A 17,227-nucleotide genomic window follows, 5' to 3' on the forward strand; every position below is an offset into this window, starting at 1 on the left:
TGATGTCAGGCTCTTTCCCCATCCTCTCTTTCTTACCTTGTGGGTTTTTGGTTATCAATACAGGAATAGGGTCAAACTCATCTTCTGCCACCTTGTCCGAGCCCTCAGGGACATCAAAACCTGAGATGAGATTACTATCTTCTGCAGCTTAACACAGAAGGCAAGTACACAAGCAGAAACAACAGAAGCAGAGATTAGCAAAGGAGAGAACATGTAAGAAGCACAAAGTTCCCAACTGTACAATCACTGCAATTTTTAAAGATGAAAATGCTTATTTTCCTGAGTTGAAATAAAAGTAGCAAAATTGGAAAACTTAGGGAAATTTTTAAAAAATGCTTTAGTGCTGGCCAAGTTAAGACTTTCATCAATGATGCAGGGGAAGGGCTCTAGGATGAATTCTCTCTACCATTATAAGACCATTAATTGCAGTTACTGGGAGGTATTTCTTCAATGTCAGCAATGCACAAAAGCACAGAAATTAGTCATTTATCTTCTTTACTGAGCAAACAGAGGGCTAACAATATTTGAGAAACTGAAAACCATGGGCTGGGGTAGTTTCTCTTTAGGAAGCAACTGCTATATACGAGGCAAACAAATGCTTCAGGAAGGACTCACTGCCCTTTGATTGGGAAAAAAGACTTTCAAATAACTGATGCCTCAAGACATCACATGCACTGAGATTTCCAGCAGAAGCTTGTTAGAATATTCTTCTTCCTCCTAATTAAGGCTATCTTACCACCAATTGCTAGCTGAGCACCTATTTTGCAAGTAGTGCTCCTCTGTAATTACACACTGCCGCTGACACACTCCTGTCAGACATGCCTGGTTAACAGGTAACTTCCTTCTACATGCTCTATAAAAACATAAATCATTTTAATGCCATAAAAGGGAAAAACAAAAGCTCAACTATAACTACCACAAACCACAGGCTAATTATTTTTCAGTCATCTTGGGGAGGCTTCGTTTTTGAATTCCCTGTAGAGAGGACTTCTAAACTTCCTTTTCTAAGTATTTGCTCCTTCTAGAAAACCACGTCCGTGACCCTAGCCCAGAAAGAAGTTTAGTGAATGCCTGCGCACAGTAAGCCAGGCATTGTGCCCGTCACTTTCGCAAACTACTCACTGAATAGAAATCAATGCAAGCTACGTCTGTCCAAAATTATAAACCAGTAGTAACCTAAGAAGTGAAAATGGTAGATTAAAAAAAGAAACTGAGTAATCAAATATTAACTAAAATTAAAAACTTTTACAAATTCAATTTTTTGAGGAGTGACTTTTGAGGAATGATGCCTATTTATCACTATCCAAAATTTTTACATCATATTTGATGAACCATTTTAAAGTTTTAAGGCCAACAACTATCATATTAATAGTTACAGTCAGTGGCTAATCAACTCAACCACCTACTTGAGTTGCCTTCAAAGGTATGCAGCTCTGTCTTTCCTAGATCACATGGAATATCTGTATTCCACGAGACTGCCAGGCAGTAACACCTCCACCACTCTGTTGTCTAAGCCTTATAAAATATTATTTCTGAGAGGGACCATGACATAGTGGCTGAGAACACAAACTCAAGTTTTCCACCGAAGGAAGTGGTTAAAACACGTCACTAGCAAAGACTTTTGGTAAGGAAAACGTTCAGTTATTCAGATCTCCACGATGGTTACATGTGGGCCCAAGAAGAAGAGAGCATTACCTTTATGGGTTGGAGCAGAGATCGCTATGGGGGCAAACTCTTCCAGAAGGTCAGTAGTGGGGTTAGAAAGCAGAGAGCAATCGATCAGGGAATCTTCCCCGGTGAGAGAATCTGAGTCCAGATTAACAGCGTCCCAGGTCAGTGATGGCATTAAATGGCACACACAACAACATCATGGGATTAGACCTTCGCCTTAGTCACTGCATTTACATGTCACACATACAAGCCAAGGCAGGAGAAAGAAAACTAAAAGAAACATGTTAAGCACTCTGGATTTCATCTCTAGAGATGTGTATTTCTAGATTCCTCTTAACCTTAATATATAAAAAGGGAAGAACTTTTTGCTCAGGCGTGGCTAGATAAGCAAGTATGTGATTTGGATTCCAATAAAATGCCATTTGGGAAAAAGAACTTTGCAACTAAAGAGTTTCACTTAGCCCTGACCAGCGCGGCTCAGTTGGTTGGGCATCATCCCGCAAAGGGAAAGGTCACTGATTTGATTCCTGGTTGGGCACATACCTGGGTTGTGGGTTTGGTCCCTGATCGGGGCATGTACGAGAGGCAACCAATCGATGTTACTTTCTTACATTGATGTGTCTCTTTCTCCCTCCCTTCACATCTCTTAAAAATGAATAAATAAAATCTTTTTGTGAAAAAAGAAAAGAGTTTCACTTCAACTTTCCCTACACACTCATGGAAAAGTTACTACAGGATGAGATGTCCAATATGACTAGAAGGGGGTTGTCCCTGGTTTACTATTAGTGGTTAAACAATACTTTCTAAAACTCGGTCAGATTCCTATTCAAACTAGAATGATCTCGCCTCTTACTAGTATAAACTTGAATTGCTCCTTTGAACACATAATTTGTTTTTCAAGAACAGAAGGAAGACGAGTATTTTAACACATGAATTATTTTCTGGAAAGTTCTCTAGGAGAAAACAGCCAAGTAAGCACAAGGAAAAGAAACCATATGTTCTTCGGTGCTCACTTTTTTTAACCTGGATGAGTTAATTTTTATAATTCCTAGATTCCTAATTGTTTCTAAGTTCGGAAATCAGACACTTTTATCGAGGTAATTATGGACTTAAAAGAGATGAAGGTTATTAAATCTGTATTTATGGGCAGTTAAGGAATTTTACTAAGAGAACTTTGAAATTAGGGTAACGGTAATGCTGGGACCAGGAAAGATTTCAACTTGGCCTACAATTTAACAGCAAATCCCCTATAAACAACTAAAGCACTGTGCTAGGAATAGGATCTACAGTAGAACAGGAGTGTCAGAGAACCACTGTGAGGGGGAAAGACTGCTCAGTAACCTGCAGGAGTTACGGGCATCCTTAACTGTAAGGAGTTACAGCTCAGGACAGTTCTTTAATTAATGAGATGGAAGGAATCTGCCACCAGTGAAAAGATCTTGAATAAAGAAAGACTGTAATCAGCAAAAGCTAGGGATCACTCTACAAAGAACATGGCTCCAAAAAATACTCCCCTTCTTAGCGAGGAAACACATCACTCAAAATCTAGAAGCTGGGGTTATACCAATACAGGGCATCCCTTCTGGGAGGAACTAACCAGGCTGCAAACTAAGCCCAGGACCGCCGGTCTCGGGTGGAAAGACCAGCTCTAAGGGCTCACCACACCGACCGACCCACCGCTGCAGACAATCCTGACTGACCTGTGCAGTTTGAGGTCACGGATTCCGTCTGAGATGGGAGGCGCTGGGGCACCGGGGGTTCCAGTCCTGGTATGAGACTCTCAACAGCAACATCAGCTTTTTCTTTTGTAACAGAGCATTAAAAAGGGAGAAAAAGGATCAAGGGCAGGTAATCAGAGGGTCTTCAGACAATTCTGTGAAGGTCTCTCAAATGTCAGTGTCAGGTGAGATGGAAGCGCAGTAAGTTACTTTATCTCTGCTGCTTTGAGTGTCTGGGCTTCACCGATTGGGCATGCCTGTGCAAAGTTAGCCACTGTGGCTAGCCTCAGCTTTTATAGATAAATGCAGAATGTGAGCCACCAGGAGATCTCTTCCACATCAGAAGACACAGACTGAAAGGCACCTTAATATCTCCTGGTAATTCTGCTTTCCTTAAGGACAAACTTGGGAGCCTTTCACAACCTCTGTGGCTGGCAAAGGCCATTAGTCCATCTCAAATACCATCCCATGATGTAGCTGGGAGGTATTCTGCACTGTGAGACATCCCCCAGCTAGCGGCCCAGCTCTCCGTAGTGTCACGGCCTCTCTGAGTTCTAGAACTTCATGCCCCTGGAGTAGAGGGGTCCCGGGCATTTTGTAGGTGTTGCCTGGCCTTGCAGTTGGAGCACAGAGAAATGTTAGGTCAAGCAGACCAAGCCCCTCCCCTGGATTCTAAGCCTGAAGCTTCACCGCCAGGCACATGTTTTTTTCAGTTGCTGATACCTGGCACATACAGAGGCCTTCTAAAGAAGAATGTGCTAAAGGTAAGGTCCAGCTTGAAACTTTTTCCATGAAGCGTTTGTAATTAAATGTGAATTTTCCCGCATTCCTCATCATTCATAAGACATCACTCTAGAAATCTCAGGATAACAAGAAAAGCAAAAATAACAGTGGTGTGCAGCTGGAAGGCAGGGAAAATGCTTCACTTGACATGCTAACAAAGGAGATTAAATAGTCTTGGTTTCTGGGTTAGCACAAGGCATCATCTAACACCAGAAGGTTTGGTGGCATTTCCACTCCTCGCCATGGCTATTCAGTAGGGATCTGTTACCAGTTATCATTCTTGAAATAGACACACACACCATGCATTACAGAAGAAACAGAAATGGCGACTTTACCAATTGCAGCATCGGAAGTGCTACCGAAAGGATCTGTCATAGGCAAGAGGTCAGGGAGCAGAAGAGAAGTGTCAGGAGATTTGAGTCCCTCAATTAGCTTTTCTAGGTTGGGCAGAGAGGTAAAGAGAAAGCAAAAATGCAATGAGATATTAAAGCAAGCTGATCATTTTCCATTTTCTATGCAAATACACTTTAGGGTTCAAAATTCTGTGTGGATTCATCATAAAAATAATGTTACTGTCTTGCTAAAAATAGGCATTCAAAGTCTGAAGTTTAAAAATGGTTATTTCCCTAATTGAAGTAGTCACTCTGTAAGGCATTCAAAGTGCTGCCCTGGGTTTGTTTGTTTTTAAATTAAAGGTGTAAGTTATACTGAATAAAAATCATCAATTTTAAGTATATAATTTGATGAATTTTAACAAATGTCCATATACATATACGTACCACCGAAATAATGATGGAAAACATTCCCATTACCCCAGAAAGTACCCTTGTGCCCCTTCCTAATCAACGCCTTCCTCTCACCCCCAGGCCCTGGCAACAGCTGATCTGCTTTCTGTCCTGACAGTTTTGCCTTTTCTAGGATTTCCTATAAATGGAACCACACAGCATTCAGTCTTTTCTGTCGGGGGTTCTTCATTTACCATGATGCTTCTGAGACTGCTCTCCGTCGTGGCATGCATCAGTAGTTTGTTCTGTTTTATTGCTGAGTGGTGTTCCACTGGATGAATGTACATGTTGTTGATTCATTCACTAGTGGATGGATATTTGTTTCCAATTCTTAGCTGTTAAACACAAAGCTGCCACAAACATATGCGTATGTCTTTGTGTATTCATATCTTTTCCTGGGTTTAGTTTTGAATCTCTCTCTCTCTCTCTTTTTGTTAACTTGCACTTAGAAATGGTTTATAACTCACCAAAAGGATATAATAAACCATGCCTAAGTTAACTTCAACAATCACTTACTGTCTGCCAACTGAGAGTCTGTGACATGCTGGAACTCTTATTACAGGTTCAATCTCACAACAGTCACTTAAGTCTGCAGATGGATTACTTTTGATTAAGAAATAAACGGACAACAGAAGCCACCAGATTTGTCACACCCGTAACTTAATGTGTGATAATGTGTACACATTAAGATTTCTTCCAAAATAGTTCCTTTAGTCCTGATCCATGAATAACTACCCACTTACCTTTAACCTATTAAAGGTAGAGGATTAACTTGAAACAAAAGAATAAATCACAGAATTGTACAGAAAGAAGAGAATTAAGAGCTCATACTTCCTTTTGTTTATAAGGGTACTGAGGCCACATAAATTCTATAACTCGACCAGTTAAAGGCCCATCAACAATGTTTTTTCTATCACCGAAATAAAATGCCATTAAGATAAAACTAAAAGTAGGCGTTAGAGAAAAAGAAGTGACTTAAAGTTCAAGTATGTGTATATAACGTTAAATTAATCTATTCTTCTGGGCCATTGGAATTGAGATAAGTAAAGGCTAAATTGATATTGACTGAGGGACAGAAACCAAATTTTAGGTGATTTGTAAGTTAGGTGAGCTATAACTACAGAGATGAAACAAAATAATGAATTCTAGTGTCTTGGAAAGATAATTTGTTTTGGTAGAATTAACACACTGCAGAAAAAGACACTTTTAAATGTGAAGCCAATCAACTACCTTTGGAGTGTATGGCATGTAGCTGTCTGAGTTAAATGATAATATGCTACATTTCTCACTTACACCTCATTTATATGGAAGAAAGGAATTAAAAAAGATGCTTCTCAGTAACGGGAAAACCCCAGGGCACAAACTATGTATACCGCATAATCACATCAGCATTAATCTGGAATTGTACGTGACATTTTATTATTAAAAATAAGTTAAAATATCTTTGACAATTTTCAGCATATAGGTAAAAATAAGATGGCTTCCCCCAAGAGTCTAATATTTTATTCTGAACATTAGTTTTTGTCTTATCCTCCTCAAAGCTTCTCTCACTTAAAAGTGAAGCTCCTTTCACTTTTAGCTCTCATGTATTTGCAGTCTTGTAAAGCCTTGGATAAAAAGACCCAAAACCACTTGCTTGTTTTGCATACAACAGTTTATCTTGGTGCCAAACCTCAGGCTAGCATTCTTCCAGAGCCTGAATTCTGGCCGCTCTCCTTGTAACCCTGGGGTAGTTCCTTCACCTTCTGACGCGACCCCCTCAACTGTCCAATGGAGAAACCTCTCCATACCTTTCTGTATTGGTCACTTAAATATCATCATCTCCTCAAAGTACTGCCCCTCCCCGGCCACACTGTAGGAAGCTTCCAGAGCACTCTGCGCTCACTGCTCTTGCAGTCCTTACGTCATGACTGAAGGCAGGGAAGATGTCTTACTAGTCTCTGTATCCCCAGTTCTTGGTTCCCTCTAGTCACGCCTCTGTCTTATGGTTTCACTGGGGATGTGGGGACAATAGGGGATCAACTGGAAATAAGTACTTCAACAAGAATCTCATTGTTTTATTAGCCATTAGCGAAAAAGTATGCAAGAGGGTTAAAAAGTACATGCGTGCATGATGTTGTACATGGGTTGTGCGGTGAGATGAAATGGAGTGGGGAGGGGGTAAGATGCCAAGTTTTGGGAGGCTTGTTTTCTGACTGAACCTCAAAGTACCAGGCTACTCGCATAGGTAATCTGTTTGGTCACTGCTGCTTGGGAATACTCAAATACTGGAACGGTGGCAGGGCGGGGCAGAGGACAAAGTAATACCAGGCAGAAAACTAACAGTGAGGGTACGAGGCGACAGCATCCGAAGGTGGATGGCATGTGCGAAAACAGCTTCTTTCACTCCCAGTACTCTGGAAGTAGGAAAAGGCTCTCTGTGCTGGTCCCCAGGCACCATTATAACAACATTCATTCTCACATTTGGAGAGTTCAATGTCACGCATTTTCATTCATCATTCACAAAAAACCCTGCGTTTGGAAATACTACAGAGTTGAGGAGAACGGAGATCAGAGACTGTGAGAATATGTGACTTCCCCAAGTCATCGATGGAACATGGTAGAGCCTGGATGGGACTTCCACATGCTGCGTACAGGGTCTGCCTATCTCCGTTTACACAGGAGGAACGACCTTCACACAGACAGAGTCCCATGAACAACAGTGAAGTTGTAAAAGACACGTTGGCGCTGGAAGAAACCTTGAATCTTATCCAATCAGCCTTCATGTTTACAGATGCAGAAAAAAGCTTAAGAAAGGCAAAACTAGCTGCCCAGGAGCTCACTGCAAACACACCACAGAGGCAGCAGGGCCCAGATCTTCTATGCCCTGAGGGTTCATTCCTTTGTTTAACTAACACCTTGGTTGCTTTAAAAGACTCTTAGAAGAGGCCACATTGAAAGCTATCATGGGTTCTTTTGGGTCACTGAAAACGAAGAACTTGAGGACAGCAGTAAAGGGAGGCAGAAGGAGGAAAGGCTACTGGAGGCTGACAGCCTACAGATCACAACCTGGAGGCCTCCCGTGCGCGTCAAGGGCTGGCCTTGACGTCCTTCATTTTATGAATTCTGTCCCTTCTGTTACAGTTTTATAAGAAGGCTCTGAGGCCATGGTGGGGTAGGGGAGAAGAACAGTGCAGAGAAGAGGGAGGTGAACTTAGGAAACTGTGCTGGAAGAGTTCTTTAAGGTCCAAACCCTCGATCAAGTTCTGCATCGGCATATCACAACTTGTTGATATGTAATGAACAGAGACTTTGTAAAATTTTACATGAATCGTGGGAAATGCTTCTCTGGATACAAAAGCAAAACCCATCTTCTGGGTCAGTTCACACTGAAATATACAGACTCACACTCTGATTCTCAATGATACAAGGTGACAGACCAATAAAACCCAGAAATAACTCATTAATTACATTTTGTAATGTTTTTATCTTCCTAAGAAACATTTGCCAAGTTTCCCGTTTCCTTTGTGTTAGTGTCACAAGTACGTGACCCCATCACATCCCATTATGTGAAAAGCAGCGGGCAACTGCGGACAGAAGAAAAACGGTCCAGTTCTGAGGCGGACTCTGATGTTCTGAAAACGAGCTGCAGAATCTAAATATGTGTTGTGTATGTGTTGGGGAGAACTCCTGGACTAAAAGAGGATATCATTTAATCTTTTGTTGTGATGCTGTACATTTTGGGGGACTTTAGCTGGCGTCTGCAAAATCCCCCAAAATAAATAAGCAACATGAAAGAGTAAAAAAGCCTGAATTTAAGTTAGTTACCTAATTTTTCTAGGCATCAGTTTTCATTTGTAAATAGAAGATAAAACTACTTGAAAGGGTTGTCAGAAATTAATGGGCATATTTATCAGAATTAATATATATATGTGTGTATACAATAATAAATGCTTGTTACATAAAAGGAGATTAACTTCTCTTTTAGGACTAGATGAAGGATCACCAAATCACTGAGACCTGAAAATGGGTGGAGTTCCATTTTCACTCCCAAACCTTGGCATCAGAGTGAAATGTGAGAAGGAGGCAGCCTGGTCTGATAGAGGAAGAAAAGGTGCTAAAACGAGAGGCCTGGGTTCTGCACTGAGTTTTTATGACACTTTGGCCATTTTCTTTCTCTGGGTCTAAGTTTTCTTATTGATAAAATGAGATAAACTTAAAGGTCCCATATACCTGTAGATGTCAATCATCCAACATGAATGGAAAGAGTAGGAAGCAGGAACCGGTTACTGAGCAGATGGGCTGCCTAGAGATGAACATGGAGATCTGAACCGGTGAGAAGCACAGGGCAGGGTACTGGAGGGCACCTCAGTAACACAGGCAGGAGGTAGGGTGACTGGCCCCAAGGCAGCAGGGTTTGGAAAATGCAGAGCTGACTACACATGCTCTTCAACATGCAAACAGCCCCCACAGGCACAGCCAGGAGAGCAGGGTAAGAAGGTGGGGAATAGCTAAGCTTGCTCCTGGTTTGAAAAAAACAACAAACCTTTATGGTTTGATCCCTTATTACAGAAGCAATACATGTTTATTGTGGAAAATTTGGGAAATACAGATAAACCAAAGGATAAAAGAACTACCCATAATCTAACTTCTGGAGAAAAGCACACTCTTAAGGCTTTAAATGAACACCCTTCTAAGCATTTCCTATAAATTCTAATCATTTGATAACTATTTATGCATTCTCATGTTCTCTAAGAATAATTTTTTAGAAAAGGACTGCAAGTCAAAGAGAAAGTAAACTCTTAAAGGTTTTTGTTATCATCTGCCAAACTGTCCCCCCAAAAGCTGTGCTAAATGATGTTCCCACTAGCAGGATCTGAGCGTGTCTATTTTCTTAAGCCTTCACCAAGCCTGAGGTGGTGGGTTTTTTTCCCACCTTTACCAGTCTGACAACAGAAGTTGTAGCATCTCATTGTTTTATAATTGGCTCTTCTTGTATTCATCATAAGGATAAACTTTCTTAAAAAAAAAGGTATTTACTGACAATTTATATTTCATCTTTTATGAACTGTCTGCTCATGTTTTTCTGCTGGTGGTATTTTTCTATCACACTCCCATTTAGTATACTCAGTTCTTTCTCAAGTTCCTAGGGTTCCCAACTAAAAATGAGTCAGGTAAAGAGCTTGGAGAAGCACTGAACTCATGGTTAAAAGACTGAGAAGGCAACCCCCTGAAGAACAGTACAAGCAGAATTAGTTAACCCGGACAATGGAAACAGAGAGTGCTTTTAAAGAACAGGATCATCAGTACTTTGAAATTGATGGGGGAGGCAAGAGAAAGCACTCTTCTCTTAAACAGATGTGGCACCAGGGACTAGGGCAAGAGAGAAGGAAAAAGTTGCTAGAGTTGGTGGTAGGAATTACCTGAATTACTAGAAGAATCCATTTCAGATTCTTCCCTTACGCCTTGCCTCTCAAGACATAGTTATTAAAAATATCAACTACAAGGCAAGAAGGTAATCCTTCATAAACCAGCCTAAACTTAGTTATTCAAAACCATTTTTTGGTATGAGACTAGGATGTACCACAAGTTGTGTTGGGCGCCGGACTGTGAACCAAAAGGTGACGGGTTTGATCCCCAGTCAGGGCCCACGCCCAAGTTGCGGGCCAGGACCCCAGTTGGGGGTGTGTGAGAGGCAACTGATCTATGTTTCTCTCACACTGACGTTTCTTTCCTCCTCTCTCTCCCTCCCTTCCCTTCTCTCGGAAAGTAAATAAACAAAATCTTTAAAAAGCATCAAAGATGGGTTAGGTATATCTGTGTATATAGGCTAATAAGACTAAGGGCTTGCTCAAGGCCCATTCCAGCCCTAATTAGGAATACAGCCATGAGGAATAAAGCAGGGCTTGATTCAAGCTCCATCAAAAGGGATGACTTGGCAGCTACAGCTTGGTGGCTTTGGAAATTTACAGCTTGTCTAACTTGGGGGATAAGCTCTGAAGTCTTATGATGAGAGATGCTGTTTTTAACATCTAGTCACTCTAAATAATTCCTATCACTGAAAGCCAGACACTGAAATCTGTAACAGCTGCAAGTTAGAAGCAAAAGCCAACCATCTTGCCCCATTCCAGGTTTTTTCTAGAGAACTAAATTTGCAGGAAGATAAACTTTACAGAGTAAAGACCCTTACTATGATCCACCTTGGACTTTTCAATAGCACAAGACAGAAGCTGGAAGGTAAGAGAATGCCAGGCAAACAGCTCTGAGAGGAATGCCTCTCTCGACAACAAACCACTAAAAACAAACAAAAAACCCCAAAGCTCTTCTTGCCTGTTTTTTAAGAGATGCTGGAGTGGCATAAACTCAGAGGCACTTTTAAAAAGCTTTCAATTCTAGGAAGAGGCACTTATGGAACTAACGCATCCTTGCTCAGTCTCGTGGAACACCGATGTCGAGGGGTCAGCATTAAGGAGCTGCCGTAAGTCTCCTCAAACTGCTGTGCACCGCCGGTGGGCAAGTGAAAAGGTGCGGTCTCTATGGAAAGCGGCAGGGCAGTTTCTCAAAATATTACACGTAGAATTGCCACAGGATCCAGCAATATCTTTTTTGGGTTTATACCCCAAAGAATCTTGGGTCTTGAAGAGGTACCTGCACACCCATGTTCAGTGAAGCGTGATTCACTACAGCCAAAAGAGGGAAGCAACACAAATGTCCACCGACAGATGAACAGACAAACAAAACGCAGTCTATACATATAACGGTACATTACTCAGCCTTAAAAAGACAGGAGATTCTGACATGTGCTACGGTACAGATGAACCTTGAGTATGTTATGTTAAATGAAATAAGCCAGCCACAAAAAGGCAAATGCTGCATGATGCCACTTACAGGAGGTACCTAGAACTGTCAAATTTGTAGGGACATAAAGTGGAATGACGGTTGCTAGGGGCCGGAGGGAGGGAAAAATAGAGTAATTGTTTCATAAGTACAGAGTCTCGGTTTTGCAAGATGAAAAAACATTGTGTGGATGGATGGTGGTGATGGTAGCAAAATAACGTGGATGTACTTAATGCCACTGAACTGTCCACTTTAAAATGGCAGGTTTTGTGTTACGTATATCTAACACAATTTAAAAAAATAAATGATTAAATCTTTCCATCAATTTTCAGAGAAAATCCCTCAATCTTCTTTACTATATTTTAAAACGTTGGTACTACCTCTGGCTTATCTATTCCCTAATACAACTAGAAGGCAAAAGGAGTGAACACAAAGCATAAGAGCATCAGTGAAATTCTTTCAAGATTCACTCGAGTTGGGCTTCATTCAGCACACAAATGCTCATGGCTGTGATTTTTGTTACACCAGGTTTTCTAAAAAAAAAAAAAATGTTTTATGATGCTTTGGAAAGTAAAAATGCCACTTAAGAAACAAGTAAATCCAATTGGCCAGTGCCCTTTCACCTGCAGTTTAACAATCACTCTGTCAGGAAAGTCTACTTCAATGGCTCTCAGTTGTGTGAAGTGAAGGTCAAAGGTTTAATCTAAAACAAGCTTAATTTGTGTAGGAGAAAACTATCACGAAGACCCGGTGATAACTAGGACTGCCTGGAAATAAGGATTTAGGAACAAAGTTGTTGCAGCATTTAATATTGCAGTATTTGAGGAAGAGAACACAGTTTAAGTGATTTGACCAAAATTACCTAGCTTCTAAGTGGCTGGAACCTAGGTCTTACAAGTTCAAATCCATTTTTATATTTCCCTAACCCTTACATTTAGCTCTCTAGTGAAAGGCTTTATTGATCTGGGAAGTGTCCCAAACACAAAGAAACATTCACTGCGCAGGGGCCACGGGCCATGGAAAGGAGTGTGTGGAACTGCACAGTCGCAAGAGCACTGAGGCTTTGCTTCCTCCTCTGGAAAATGAGGTATTACTTGACATACCCACTAGTCAGTATAATTTCTAGGATCAAAGGAAATTATATGTGGAAACGTTTGAAAAGCATAAAATAAAGTGCTAAGTCATTAAAAGGCATGTTTGTCAGGAGACTAAATTTCAGGATTCTTGTTAACAGGAAGGCTGAGTATGGAAGGTAAGCAAGTATGCAAAACAAAACAAACCAACGAAAAACCCTGACTGGTGCCCAGAGAGGGCTCGGGTAGTGACAGACTGCTTGCTTGGTGGGGAGGGGGCGGAGATGGGGGAGACAAACTTGCAGTTTGCCGAGGTTCCAGAACCCTAAACTCTCAGCCCTTTCCTCACTCAGGCAGCTCAAGTCACTATAGAAGCATATAGGGGCCTTGGATAAAGAAACTATACAGCTGAATGGTGCTACAGGCTGCACATCAAAATAAATAAAATAATCAAAGACACACTGGTAACATACCACGCTCAGCCCAAATTCTGGAGGGTACAGGAAAGGCTGAGCGATCTCTTAGCCTAAGTTCATCCTGAGGTTTGGCGGCCACTGACACGGTGAACTGTGGCTTCGTTTAGACACCCTCCAAGGACGGGTGGGAGGCCTGGCTGGGGCGTGGCCGAGGCATAGATGGAAGGTTATGAAACCAGTAGCCTGGTGTTTGGCAGTTGGGGACAGAAATGGAGAGTAGTGGAGCCAACAAAAGCCTGTCAGCCTCAGGTTTTACTTCATTCATTCACCCAATCTGCAAATACTCATTGAGTGCAGACTCCCCGGCAGTGTTCTCAATACTGGCAATACAGTAATGAGTAAAGACAGCAATGTCCCTCTCTCAAGACACTGACATTTTTGTGAATAAAGTCAATGAACAAATGAAAACAGACAAAATACCCCGATAAATACTATGAAGAAAAAAAGCCACGGGGTGTGCCTGAGAGTGCCTGTGAGACCAAGATAGGCCTTTCTGAGAAGAGAGTATTTAAGCTGAGACCTCAGTGTCAATGACAGAAGGAACAGGGTGGGAGGAAAAGCTTTCCAGGCAGAGCACCAGGAAGTGCAAAGGCCCTGAGGTGGGAACAAGCTTGGTCTACCAAAGGAAAGGCTGAGGGGGAGAATACTATGAGCTGAGGTTAGAGTTGTTGCCAGGGGCCAGATTAGTTAGGGCCTTGCAGGTTATGGTAATACATCTGGATTTTACGCTCAGTGATACAGAGATTCACTGGAGTGCAAAGCAGTGATACGTCTGATTTATGTTTTCAACAGGTGAGTCTGGTCTGATAGATCAGAAAACTAAGACACTCCTGGAATTCTCTATTAGAATGTCCCATTTTAATAGATTTTCCATTAAAACCCAAGAAGGGGTCATGGCTTAAATTGTTAAAATGCACACCAGTAACACTTTGGCAGGAGTCCACCAGAATGAGAGAATTATGGAGAATCAGGAGACAGGGAAGGTAATAAGGAAGGCAAGGACAGCAGCCAGCGGGCTCTAGTAGCCCCCAGGCTCACCTTCACACCCCTTCACAACGTATCTCTACCACCTGGAGCTGGTATCCTGTGCCACCCGGTGCATGTGCCTGGCCCCTCACCCTTAATCTAGAGGGCTCCTGTGACAGCTGCAGAGGACAGCTACTTGTCTGTGGGTCTTCATCCGCTGGCATGTGCCGAGAGGCCACCCTTCCAGCCTCCACAGCCCCTGGGCTATCTATGTAAGAGCAATGCAAGAACCCGAAGGGGTGTCAAAGGAAGAATGCCTCAATAATCCCCTTTTCTCGTCTGATCTCATAACTGCCACAACAGGGACAGAGGTCAGCGGGACCCAGCTTGAGTTTGTAGCCCATACCTTTCCAGCCTCTGCTTGAAATTGGCCTGTCTAGGTACTGAGAGATTTGATTACTTCTTCTCTTTTAACAACCCTGTACGGAATCATTCCTCAGTGGTTTTAGATATTTTTAACCTACATCCAGGTATAATGTTACACGATACCACCCGATCAAGGCAAGTTTTTGCTTCCTCTTGAGAAGGGTCAACAAATTCCCTAAAGAAATAAACACTGTCTTGGTATCCAAAGTACAGTCTGTCTGAGTAGGAAGAGGTATGAAGAGCACAATCACTTCCCATCTTGGGAAATACCTTTAACATTTTGGGAAAAAAAGAAAATCCAAGCAGATCCCATCAGTTTAAAACCAAGAATCAGAGGGGGTGAAAATGGGAGAAAAGGAAAACTATCAGAAGCAAAATGACCACCAGGTACCTCTAAGGAGCTGGCTCTATATGCTTTTCAAAGAGACTAATTAATAGAGATGAGAAAAGCGGCTTCTTTTCCTCACATCATGCTCCTTCTCCCCCTAAAAGGATGGGGAGGCCAGCAGGAAAAGAAATCTTTGGCATTCAGAAACTCCAAATGGAAAGCAACAAATTACGTTTCAATCGCTGTTTCAATCAGAACACACTAACCGTTGCTTACCTTTTTGGACTGCTTACTTACAAATCAGGGGATGGTAGACCTAAAGGGATGTTCAAATTCACACAGTCCAACTTACTCCACTGATGAAGAGTCAAGCCCAGGAGGTTTTCAGGTAGTGAAAGAGCCAGGAAGGGAACCCAGGTCTCCTGACTCACATTTCCTATCAACTTTCATTATGCATTTTTGTATCATAAAAATAAAAGCATGTTACAGGAAAATGGAAACTGGACAGGAAGTCACCCATTCTCTAATCATCATACTGGGACCACTATTTGCATTTTGTTCCTTCTATCACATGCTTACAGTTCTCCCCCCATATTGTTATAATCATATTGGACTAATACAGAATTCAGATCCTTTTCATGGAGTGTTTCAAACAACTCTCAAGAGGCCCTGGGAAATAAGTATCAAGCTGGTCAACCTCAGATCAGTTCTATTTACCTACCTGGTGCATCAGGTACTTGAAGAGGAATGAAAGGATCAGATACGCTTAGAAGTGGGAGGCTAGAATCCACAGTCTGCCCACCCTTCTTTTTTTCAGCTAGAGTTGGTTGGAGGGCAAGGAAGGGTCAAGGAGAGGAAAAAAAGGGAGAGAGACAGGGGGGGAAAAAAGCAGAAAATATCAGGTAAATCTAGATGAATTTACCATCTATTAACCCAACAGCTCAAATTACAGAACAAGTCTAAACTCAGAGGTAGAATAAAGAGGGATGAGTGGATATAATCCAGTGTAATGGCAAAGTATTATGAGATGTATAATCTGGTCCTTGCACAGACTTTAAGATGAAATAAATAATAAAACTAGGACATTCATACATCTGAGATTCTACTTCTTCCTTATGTGGAGGCCCATGGCGATCTCTTTCAGAATTCGTATAGCAATTACTGTCCACATTACACATTTTGGCATGTAAACAAACAGTGCCTATTTTGTAATCTAGCACATACATAGGTATTTCCTATGCAACCATTATTCTCTTGAGTTTCTTGTATCACCAATTGTCTAATACAATGCTAGGAAGACACACAGGAAAAGACAAATAGGTTTCTTGCCTTCTGCAAGGTTAGACATCCCTTAACCCCTGGACTACACCTAACACACTATTAGCACTCATTCTACATTTGGCAAATGTATAGATTACACAAATCTATGTACCCCGTGGGATATCACAGTTTGAAGGGATCTTAAGATCTTCTAGCACAATTTTCTTATTTTTCAGAAAAGAACATAATGCCCAAAAGTTAAGAGATTAGCCAAAGGCCCACAAGCAGACCTAGGATCAAAATCCAGGTTTCCTTGTTTCTACTTTACTATTCTTTACATTGAATTTTAATATTTAGTTTGTTCATTAAGTAAAATCTCATGTTGCCTTCTATAAAGTTGATTTTAAAAGTACTTTTTATTTGGCCCTGGCTGGTGTGGCTCAGTGGATTGAATGCTGGTCTGCAAAGGGTCGCCAGTTCGATTCCCAGCCAGGGCACATGCCTGGGTTGTGGGCCAGGTCCCCAGTAGGGGACGCATGAGAGGCAACCACATGTTTATGCTTCTCTCCCTCTCTTTCTCTTTCCCTTCCCCTCCCTAAAATTAAATAAATAAAATCTTTTTAAAAATTCAAAAATACTTATTATTTTCAAATAATTATGAAATCATAGGGAGTTGATTTCCTGTGAACCCTTCGAATAGCTTCCCTCGGTGGTGAGACGTCCTACAACTGTAGTGCAGTAGCACCGGCACTGGCACATTGACGTCAACTAGACTTTCCCCAGTTTCTCCATGCGCTCAGCTGTCTGCGTGTGTATGTAATTGCTTGCAATTGGATGCTACTATAGAGTAGCATAAGCACACCACACCAATACGGAATCATCCTATCAAACAAAAGAACGCCCTCATTATACTCCTCTAGAGTCA

General features: G+C 41.6%; 1 protein-coding gene across 17 annotated transcripts in view; it reads right to left on the reverse strand.

Annotated features, from left to right (window-relative positions):
* AAK1 (AP2 associated kinase 1) overlaps positions 1-17,227 on the reverse strand; it is a 168,640-nt gene that overhangs the window by 17,165 nt on the left and 134,248 nt on the right. For 9 of the 17 annotated variants that reach the window (XR_008426988.1, XR_008426986.1, XR_008426987.1 and 6 more), the window contains 5 exons: positions 15,764-15,859; positions 4,508-4,609; positions 3,372-3,473; positions 1,696-1,806; positions 37-147 (listed from right to left, as the gene is read on the reverse strand). The exons of 2 other annotated variants lie outside the window; for them this stretch is intronic. Coding sequence is in view for 11 of the 15 variants with exons in the window: in XM_053925542.1 (XP_053781517.1) it covers positions 37-147; positions 1,696-1,806; positions 3,372-3,473; positions 4,508-4,609; positions 15,764-15,859 (522 nt within the window). In the remaining 4 variants the exon portion in view is untranslated. The remainder of the gene's footprint in view (positions 1-36; positions 148-1,695; positions 1,807-3,371; positions 3,474-4,507; positions 4,610-15,763; positions 15,860-17,227) is intronic. 6 more of the 17 variants (XM_053925551.1, XM_053925544.1, XM_053925543.1 and 3 more) reach the window with 5 other exon arrangements.

Source organism: Desmodus rotundus, chromosome 5 (genome assembly GCF_022682495.2).
Source record: "Desmodus rotundus isolate HL8 chromosome 5, HLdesRot8A.1, whole genome shotgun sequence".
Lineage (NCBI taxonomy): Eukaryota > Metazoa > Chordata > Mammalia > Chiroptera > Phyllostomidae > Desmodus > Desmodus rotundus.